Source organism: Siphateles boraxobius, unplaced genomic scaffold (genome assembly GCF_051911475.1).
Source record: "Siphateles boraxobius isolate OS27281-9 unplaced genomic scaffold, OSU_SipBor_1 47, whole genome shotgun sequence".
Classification (NCBI taxonomy): domain Eukaryota; kingdom Metazoa; phylum Chordata; class Actinopteri; order Cypriniformes; family Leuciscidae; genus Siphateles; species Siphateles boraxobius.
This window is the reverse complement of record NW_027509108.1, coordinates 1,135,261-1,146,037: the sequence shown is the minus strand read 5'-3', so window position 1 is coordinate 1,146,037 and position 10,777 is coordinate 1,135,261. Positions and strand designations below refer to the sequence as shown.

The following is a 10,777-nucleotide window of genomic DNA, read 5'->3' as shown; positions in this document are numbered from 1 at the left end:
GAGCATTTGTGCGAGTGCAAATAATGGTTGAGGTGCGACCTGTTTTCATTTCACTACAAAACGTTTACAAATTACTGCACAGTGTGTACCTTATGTGCGCTGATACGCGGTGGCCGAACCATCATTCTATCCAACGTTACATAACCAATCAAACTTAACTTTAAAGAAGATTTTAGATTGGTTAATATTTGCTGTCAATCACTACAAACTCTACTGGCAGAGCTAAACGGCAAATTTGGTTGGTGCTCCTACATTTTTGCTGGTGCTCCTAACTATTTGAAGTTGGGAGTACCAGTGCTACCAAGTAAAAATGTTAATTTTGAGCTCTGAATGACATGCTTTGAATCAAGGACGAGGTTTTTAAACCATAGATGCATTTTAATGAATCAACCACATTTACACATTAACTTCATCACATTGTTATGATCAACAACATCCTAGTATTGATACGTTACAAAAATGCAAACATAACACAAAACAATATTTGGCAAAGTGCAATATACATTTTTTTTTCTCTCTACCTTTGAAAAAGCTGCAACAAAGTTCCTTTGTGGACATTTAAATACGGTCGATGCTAATCTGTTTTAGAGGTAAAGCTGGTGCGTTTTCTTCACATGGACTCGCAGGTGAGTAAACTTAAAGGGAGTACAGATAAAGTAAACAAAAACTGGTTTGGCCGTCCATGTAAATCATCGACTTCTTTACTTTAGGTAAATGTCTTCAGATGCCCCGACCTCTTTTAAGGCATACTTGAATTAATTTATCAACTATAACAGTGCATTAGGGAGTGAAAGCATTCTCGCATCTCAGTCATAAACGCTGAATAAATATCCAACACCATTTCAGATGTTCCTCGTCTTTCAGGACATCACACATGTGCTTCTGGCATGGCGATTGGACTCCGTTTAAACAGCAATGGTCCATTATGATGACATTTATGTAGGTTTACCAGTGGTGTGTGGTTTCACCAGAGCATCTTTTGAGGTTTGTGTTCAGATCAGTCTCTCCTCTTTGGGCAGTGGGAGAGTGAGACCGGGTTTCTCGGCTCTGTTGTTCTTGGCTTGTTTCTGCTCTTCTGCACTGGGCTGGTACGATCCCTCCACCTGCCTCCTTTTACGAAGCACGCATGAGAACAGAACCACGGCCAGAGCCAGCAGGAACAACACCGGCATGAACAGGCCCGACACACTCACCGAACTCATGATGCTCCACACTCGCACATGTAAAAACAAACACAGACTGAGAATATCTAAAGATGCACTATTTGTGTTCCAAGGGTGTGTCTGTTCAAGATAACAAGATGTGAGCATCCGTATGCATGCGAGAGGCAAAGTACCTGGTTAATAGTGATTACACGGTGGTCATTTTGGAAGGAGACTCTAACCTATAGAGGAAGAGTGAGATAGAGGTGAGGTGACTTCAATACACAAACATTAACAGATGAGAAGATAGTGTAAAAAGGGTCCACTGTTCGGCTGTGGACTGATGAGGTTAATTATTAGTCTGGGAGAAAAACACTGACCTACAATTACAAGGACATCTACAAAAACCCAGCGTTCCAAAGCCATGTTACTTAGTAAATGACTCAAACTGGTGTGTGTTCCTCAAACAAAACCATCTTTGACTTCAGAAGGTTTGGAACACAGTAAATTAGTTTTATGTTATGGTGTTTTTGCATCCTCATGGAGCTAGGAAGCCTCAGAGCCCAATCATTTTTTGCCAGTAGGCAACAATTCCTCCTTTTTGTGTTTGGAAATTACACGAAGATGAGTAAAACGACAGAATTTACATTTTGGGTGAACACGCCTTGAAAAGTACCATACAATATATACCACCATCATGACACTTTTTGGTCACTACCATGATTTTAATATTTATTTTTAAAACAAACTACCAGTGTACCAATGTTCAGGTGTTAGCCTACATAATTTATTTTTGTTTTTTGTTTACTCTTATCTTAGAATGTCATCAAAACTATGAAAAAAAAAAACTAGTGTATGAATTATATAATGATCATTTCAGAGTGACTTTATGAAGTGATCCTGGCAGATTTATACTAACAAAACTAATGTCACCAACACAAACTAATGTCAAGAATGGCAGCTTTACATTCAAAGTTAAAATATAGGCTACACAAGTTTACCTCACAATCAGATTACATAATTTAAGCACGTCATGTTTTGACTCAAAACATTTCCCTTGATATCAAAGTATTTTCATTTGAAATTGATACATGGTATGATTCTTATATATTCTTTACAAAGTAGCCTACTTAATTTATTAAAAAGATATTTCAAGTGTAAGGATTACTATTTCCTGGAGATAAATGTATTTGTAAGCAGACAGGGCTGAGGATAAATGAGCTTTATCTCCTCGTGATGACTGTCAGTCACGGAATGTCGGAGGCGCAGCCGGTTAGACGAGCTGTTCTCAAAACACACCGAGTAAGAGGAATAACCATCGTTTGAAAGAGAAACTAAACTCACCTGAGAAAATGTTGTGAGATCCAGCGGAGGAACTGTTGTTAATAGTATTATTATTAATCCAAAAACGTTCACGACCTCAGCGTGAAAGCGAAGAGCGCGACGCAGCCTCGTTTGATCCGCGCGCGCATGACGGCGATTCTCTCACCTGCGTCCGGAAGCGCGTGAACTCGCTGTACCTGTTCTGTTCCACTCACGAAACTCAGGTGAAACTCACTCTAGAATCTCAACGCCCACTTTTTATTTCCAAAGCGCGCGCTCACACAAACTCATCCTTAAACTGCCTAAATAACAATGGCACGTAGCCTAGGAACTCAATTCCAATACAAGGTAGATTGTAGGTAGGCCTAAAAAAAACTTTTTTTGTCATTACATTGGTAAATCAAAGGCCATCGCCACATCCCATTTCAAAACTGTCAAAAATGAATAATTAAAAAATTGCTTGTCCAGCTTTCGAAGGTCGTGGGGGTTTGCGTATCCATAAGAGACGTAAAATTATCTGTCACAAACTGTCAATTTTTTGGGATTCAAAAGATACTTCCATAAGCCGGGTGAAGATTAGTGAAGAGGGAATGATAGCCTAAATGTGACCAGAATTCGCAAAGTAGAGTACAGGGTTGACGACCACCACGCGTTTCGGGAATTTACGATCTACTACTTACCTGTGCTACTAGGCCCTACTTCCATGTCTTTGTATTCCTCCGCGGTGTCGCGCTATCTATGCCATCTGGTGTAGATTTTGTGCAATTTGCGTTTACTTTTATGGTAAACATAAAACATGTTGAGGAGTGTTCAGTTAAAACAAGAACGAAAAAACATTGCTGGGAAAAACAACAAACTCCTAACTCAAAAATTGAGGAAGACATAGGCTACCTAATTATAGGCCTATTGCAGATTAATACTCATAATACAGCCTATAAATGTAGTAAAGTTCTTGCACCTGCAGTGTTTCTCTATTTGTTCTATCTATCTATTATTTCTACGCAGTAGCTACTGGACTATTTTGTTCTTAAAACTAATCTATAACTAATCTAAGAGATATTTGTTTACAATTAAAATCAGTGGCCATATTTTTATTATTACAAAATACATTTATTCAGGGCTTAACATGATCACATTTTATTTTAACTTACCTTTTTGTTTATTTTATGATAATGACTGTTAACTTTACATTATCCTTTAACAGAGTGTCTGTATGTATGTTTGACTGTTCAACTTTGAAGGTTTGTGGTATTCATGTGCTGTTGCTCATCTTTAATTGGTGATAATAGAAATAATAGAGTTACAACACCTCACTTTTTATGTTACTCCCTGGAGCACATTCACACAACCACCAGGCACGTTCTAAAATATCATTAACATTTATTTTCATGTAGTAGTAGACTACAAAGAATATAGGTGTATGAATTTTGAGGGAAAGATAATGTTGCTATTTAATGTATAAAGTTGTCATGAATACTGTTCTTGTGTTTCCCTGTTTTGTGGACTTTTTTTGGAAGTATTTTTGTTTGCAATTGTTCCTGTGTTCTGACTTCCTGTGTTTAGTTCCTTTGTTTATTTTTCCTGTCTAATTAGTTTCTATAGTTAGCCTTGTTTGTTCCCATAGCAACTAATTGCCTTCACCTGTCCCTTGTTGTCTTGTGTATAAATAGCCTGTGTGTTTCCTTGTTCGTTGTTGTACATGTTGATGGTCTGTGTTCTTTTGAGCCTCATGTTCCCTGGTGCTTTGTGTTCCTTAGCACTTAAGTTTTGAATGTTTGCAATAATAAACCCTTCATATAGATCCGTTCTACACCTGCCATCTCCTTTGTTCCTGCCAGTGTTACAAAAGTTAAATGTTGAGCAAAACATTCGTCAACAAACCTCATTCCAGAGCAGCTTGGGCACATTTTCATGAAAATATACTGTTCAATAGTTCTCCCGACCCCTGAAAGATCAATAGAGCAGCTGCCAATTTACCAAAGGTTGTATTTACACATGAACCATAATGATTTATGGGAAATCTGAAATGCACTGCTGAGAACTCTCAAACTCTTTAAGAGTTTGACCACATCTCTGTTTTTACTGCTTTCTATGAAGAAAGGAAAGACCTCACACACTGAAACATGCTTTCTTTTTCACAGTAGTTGCATCTGTTACATAGGTAAAGTGCATTTCAGACTCATGAACACATAATGACATGCAGTACAGTTGACACTTACAGTTATCTAATGAATATTTTTATTTGGGACTTTTGGAATGCAATCTACCAAGTATCTTCTTTAAGGGAGGCAATTATGCCTATAGTTCAGAGGGTTCATGAATTGCAACCATAATAGTTTTGGTATGTCATTTCTTTGGTTTGAGTTTGTAGGGGATGCATGTAAACATGATTAAAAATAAATAATGGTAGCTGACAAATGCACATGATATTGAGAGACAGCTTCGTCATAATAAGGTTTTTTCCCTCACACACAATAATAATAAACACAATATTTTAAGTGCAATTATTGGTGCTTGTTTTGAAATTTTGGAAATCCTGCAAAAAAAAATTCTTTCCAAGATCCTCCCCTTCCCAAATGTGTTGCCTAATGGCCATGATGGGAAGAGGGGTGTTAGTAAGAGAGAGCAGTGAGGGCTGTGAGGGTCACGGAGGCGGGTATAAATCTGAGCTGCTGCAGGTACACAAACACACACACACACACACAGACATGATGGAGGTGAAGCTGCTGTGTCTGACCGTTGTTCTTCTCTCCTCACCCCTCCTCACACTGTGTGACCCGCTGTGAGTATTAAACACACCGTTCATTCATAGTATTACTAATCATCTGTTTTTAAGATTTCAAACGCTGTGATTTGATCTCCTCAGGTTTGTTCTGTCAGCTCCTAATTTGCTGAGAGTGGGTTCCTCAGAGAACGTGTTTGTGGAGGCTCAGGATTACTCTGGAGGAGCTCTTGATGTAAAGATCATAGTGAAGAACCACCCAAAGAAAGACAAGGAGATATTGTCCAAAACAGTGAGACTGACTGCAGAAAACAATTACCAGATACTTACAGATATAAAGGTGATGTCACTTTGACACTTTTTTTTGTTTTGTTTGGCCTCCCAGCGGGCATCATGATATCAATTTGACGTCAAAAGTTGGTCAAGACTTGATCAAGATATTGCATATCATTTTAAGGTCAGTTTGAAAAGAAAATGTCTTCCAGTGGTAATTAGATGAAAAGAGAAAGTTAATACCCACACTGAAATTGGTTTATGTATATGCAGGTCAATATGTTTGACATTCAGTTTACATCAAATCAATGTCATGGATTGGTTTTGACGTCAATTTGATTTGCATATTTGACCTGTTGCTTGACGTTGATTTTGACATCAATTTGATGTCTTTTCAACATCAATTGCCCACTGGGTTGTGTAAGTGTGTGATTCATCATCTACACTTGAACAATTCAATTAGTAAATTGTTACTTTTTTTTCTACAAAATTTGCAAAGGACTAATTCATTTTCCGTTATTTAGATCCCTGATGATCAGAACTATTTCTCTGATGATCCTCTGGAGAAGCAGTATGTGTATCTACAAGCTCAATTTCCATCCAAAACCCTGGAGAAAGTGGTCATGGTCTCATTCCAGTCTGGATATATATTTGTACAGACAGACAAGCCCATCTACACGCCTGCTAGCACAGGTACGATTCAGTGCTTGGAACATATAGAGGGAATTAACACACAATGTGAACTTTAAATTTGTTACATCAGCATGACATCATAAAGATTGTGTAGTTTTGCACGTATATTGGCAATTAAATATAGGACAGATGGAGTGTGAATGGCATCTGGGTTGTTCCACAAAATGGCTGCATTTGCTTTTTTGGAAAGGTCACAGACAAGTGATAATAAATTGCATTGCAATTTTGCCTCAAGCCGTCTCAAGCTAAACTAAAAAATGTTATATGTAATATTTGTTGCAATATAAGCTATGCCGTTAAAAAGTTAATTTTACCGTTTATTCAGCTGTTATAAGCCTATATTGGATTTTTGTTGCTATAATGGCTATAATAATACACTGTAAAAAAGTTGTTTATGCTATCGTTTTTTTTTTTTACACACTGAATGGCAAGTGTCTCAAATATGTAAAAAGAACAAGCAGTTTAAAATTTCATTTTTTTTACCTCTCTTTCAGTTCAATACAGGATTTTCTCTCTGACACCCAACCTGAAACCACTGAGTCAGTCTGGAGTCATGGTGGAAATCATGGTACACACTTATATAGGTTCACACGCACACATACATTCACATATATATTCATTTGTGCCATATTAGCTGTAATGAGCATGACGGTCTCAGAAAACAGTGTTAATACTGATTTCTGTTTCTTAAGAATCCACAAGGCATCACAGTTTCATCAGAGAAGATATATCCAGTGAAAGGGATGAAGTCCGGAAAATACGCCATTCCTGAGGTTGCCAGGTGTGTGAAACGCTGACAGGACTGGAGTGAATGGACCACACATTTTATATGTCTCTGCTAGGGTTCCTCAATAGGCGGCCCACAAGAGACAAATGTTTGGTCCGAGGTCCTGCGCTGAAGTCAAATGTTTCTGTCAGTTTAACATCACTGCAATCATGTTACTGGCATGAAATCACTGATAATTCTTAATAGTTCTAAATCCATTTTTAAATTGCACAGTGTCTAACTGTGTCTAATGTTCTCAAAGTGGTTTATTGAAATCTTTCCGTGGTTGAAACATTGATCGAGCGATTACATGAGACATGATACGGATTTTGGTAAGTTGTACCATATCTTTTAACATACCTTCTGATGGTCATTCGTTCATTTCGTGCCGTTACAAGTAGTAAAGTGGAAGAACGTGCTCCGCGCTGTAGCTTCGCGTGATCTGAGGAGGCAATAGTGATCTACACATTAAACCACATTAAAAAGTGCCAAAACAGTATTTATTGTTTGAATTTCATAAAAAAAAAGCTCAAAGCTTTATGTGAATTTTTTTTTTTTTGATGGAAGGCGCTCAATAATGTTCTGTTCATTCATCTACTGAAAACTGGATAGACTAAAAGATTGATTATAAAAACATAGTTTCCATGCATGATTCTGATTGGTTGACAGCCAAACAGAAGCCACCCAGCTTTAAAAACCTCAAGCATTTAAAGCAGCAGACATAACTGCAGTGCATGCTTACAATAACTTTATTGTCCATTGGTGTGGACGATAATATATAATATTGTTATCTTATCTCTTTATAATTTTTTATTCTTGATGTGAATGGGTCTTTACTCTGACAGTGTGGTTTGTGCGTGCATATCGCGACGGCCTGTAAAACTGATAACATCAAACGTCATTTCATACAGTGGCCCTTGGCTATGTATTGTTGAAATAATTTGGCTCTTGGTAAAAAACTAATTGAGGAACCCTGATGTGTACTTCAGGGCAATGCTATCATGAGTGATCAAACGGAAGCAATTGCAGTTACCTCTTTTATTTAAATGATGATATGGATAGGCAGTCCAAAGTCCAGGCAAACAGGTTAGTAGCGCAGGGACTCCGATGGTCAGATGACAGTGCAGCGTGCAGTGGTAGTGGTGGTGAAAATCCAACGACGAACAGTAATCCAACATCCAACAAACAAGAACCGGAACAAGAGAAGCACACGACTGAACGAGACTGGGAACACACACACCGGGAACCACAAACAACGATCTGACAAAGGAGATGAGAAGTTGATGAGAATATATACACATGAATGATAGACTGCAGCTGATGATGGGTGATTGCTGACGAGCGCTGATGAGCGGCACGCCCCTCTAGTCAGCACACACACATACAATAACAGAACCACGAGACAAGGAGCAGACATAGGATTTACCAACCGTGACAGTACCCCCTTCCCTAGGAACGCCTCCTGGCGTTCCCAGACTCGCTTACCTGCCGATTGTAATCATCGATAAGGGAGTGATCCAGGATGTCTCTAGCCGGTACCCAACTTCTCTCCTCCGGACCGTAACCTTCCCAGTCCACCATGTACTGGAAACCGCACCCCCTCCGTCTCGATTCCAGAACACGATTCACCGAATAATTAGGTACCCCATCTACGAGACGCGGCGGGGGGGGGAACAGGGACAGGCGGATTAATACGACCAAAAAATACGGGCTTAATTCTGGAAACGTGAAAGACTGGATGAATCCTCATGTACACTGGAGGAAGATTAAGGCGGACTGTCACCGGACTAATGATTTTGGTGACAGAGAACGGGCCAATAAATTTAGGTGTGAGCTTATTTGAAACGGAACGGAGAGGAATGTCCTTGGTAGAAAGCCACACTTTAGAACCGACAACGTATACGGGAGACCTCCGCCGGTGGCGATCGGCTTTGGCCTTGGTGCGTGCCCCCACTTGGAGTAGAGTCTCAAGGGCTCTAGTCCAAGTGCGGTGACACCTCTGGACGAAGGAGTGGGCGGAGGGGACCGCGACTTCGGATTCTAGACTAGGAAAAATTGGTGGCTGGTAACCTACACTACACTCAAATGGTGATAGGCCCGTGGATGACACTGGCAACGTGTTGTGGGCATACTCCACCATAGACAATTGCTGACTTCAGGAGGAAGGATTCTTGGACACTAAACATCGCAACGTTCTCTCCACATCTTGGTTGGCTCGCTCAGTTTGACCATTGCTCTGGGGATGGAACCCAGAGGACAGACTGACAGTCGCCCTCAGAAGTTTACAAAACTCTCGCCAAAATTTGGACAAAAATTGGGGTCCTCTGTCAGAAACCACGTCTGTCGGGAGGCCATGAAGCCGAAAGACGTGGTCAACGACAACCAACGCTGTCTCCTTGGCTGAAGGTAATTTGGGCAAGGGAAGGAAATGGGCCGCCTTCGAGAACCGGTCCACCACGGTCAAAACTACCGTGTGACCCTGGGAGGGTGGGAGGGCGGTGATAAAATCTAGCGCGATATGGGACCAGGGTCTCGAAGGCATCGGCAGCGGTTGGAGTAACCCATCTAGAGGTTGATTGGAAGTCTTACCCGTGGCACAACCTGAGCAAGCCAATACAAAACTGCGAATGTCACGAGCCATGAGAGGCCACTAGAATCGTTGCTTAACCAAAAACATAGTACGATTGACTCCTGGATGACAAGCCACATTGGAACAATGACCCCACTGAATGACGCTGGACCGTAAACTCTCCGGCACAAACAAACGGTTCGGTGGGCAACGAGTCGGAGGCGTTACCCCTTCTAAGGCCTTCTTGACCTTCGATTCGACCTCCCATGTGAGTGTAGAGATGAATAGATTCTCTGGTAAAATGCACTCGGGAGCAGACGGGCGATCGGAACGGTCAAAAATTCGCGATAAAGAATCGGGTTTGATGTTTTTGGAACCCGGGCGGTACGAGAGAGTAAAGTCAAAAAAGAGGGCTCAAAAAAGAGCCCGCCGAGCCTGCCTGGAATTAAGTATTTTAGCAGTACGGATGTATTCCAAATTCTTGTGGTCGGTCCAGACGATAAAAGGTCCAGACGATACCCCTGACCCTTCTAACCAGTGGCGCCACTCCTCCAAAGCTAACTTGACCGCCAACAGCTCTCTGTTGCCAATGTCATAATTGCTTTCGGCAGGGGATAAACGATGCGGAAAAAAATGCGCAAGGGTGCATCTTGTCGTCTGAAGGAAAGCGCTGGGATAACACTGCACCTACCCCCCACACCTGACGCATCGACCTCCACCACGAACTGACGTGATGGATCAGGGGTTATCAGGATGGGGGCTGAAACAAAGCAACCCTTCAGTTTGGCAAACGCAGCTTCTGCTGCGTCTGACCACCTGAACGTCGTTCTTGGGGAGGTCAAGGCGGTCAGAGCCGCGGCTAGTCGGCTGAAATCGCGAATAAAACGCCGGTTAAAATTGGCGAACTCCAGAAACCTCAGTAGGGCCTTACGAGAATCTGGACTTGGCCAATTCACCACAGCCTTAACCTTGTCAGGATCCATGCGCATTCCCTCAACCGAGATGATGTGACCTAGAAAAGGAACAGACTGTGCATGAAAAACGCATTTCTCCACCTTGAAAAAAGCCCATTCTCTAGCAACCTCTGAAGCACTTGTCGAACGTGTTGCACGTGTTCCTGGAGAGACGAAGAAAAAATCAATATATCATCCAGGTAGAAATATATAAACTGATCGATCATGTCTCGCAACACGTCATTGACAAGTGCTTGGAAGACCGCTGGGGAGTTGGAAAGGCCGAACGGCATAACCAAATATTCAAAGTGCCCCCTAGGGGTGTTAAAAGCGGTC

At 41.1% G+C, this 10,777-nt stretch overlaps 1 protein-coding gene and 1 long non-coding RNA gene across 2 annotated transcripts in view; one reads left to right on the top strand and one right to left on the bottom strand.

Annotated features, from left to right (window-relative positions):
* Window positions 1–353: 353 nt before the first annotated feature.
* Window positions 354–2,765, bottom strand: LOC143710463 (uncharacterized). Its single transcript, XR_013194556.1, has 3 exons — window positions 2,487–2,765; window positions 1,337–1,384; window positions 354–1,213 (listed from the first exon to the last, which is right to left on the bottom strand). It is a non-coding gene; the product is annotated as an uncharacterized LOC143710463 (long non-coding RNA).
* Window positions 2,766–5,088: 2,323 nt separating this feature from the next.
* LOC143710401 (complement C3-like) overlaps window positions 5,089–10,777 on the top strand; it is a 34,278-nt gene continuing 28,589 nt past the window's right edge. Inside the window, exons 1-5 of the mRNA XM_077201349.1 lie at window positions 5,089–5,247; window positions 5,332–5,527; window positions 5,985–6,153; window positions 6,648–6,721; window positions 6,846–6,934. Of these exons, the coding sequence (XP_077057464.1) occupies window positions 5,174–5,247; window positions 5,332–5,527; window positions 5,985–6,153; window positions 6,648–6,721; window positions 6,846–6,934 (602 nt within the window). The 5' untranslated portion in view covers window positions 5,089–5,173. The remainder of the gene's footprint in view (window positions 5,248–5,331; window positions 5,528–5,984; window positions 6,154–6,647; window positions 6,722–6,845; window positions 6,935–10,777) is intronic.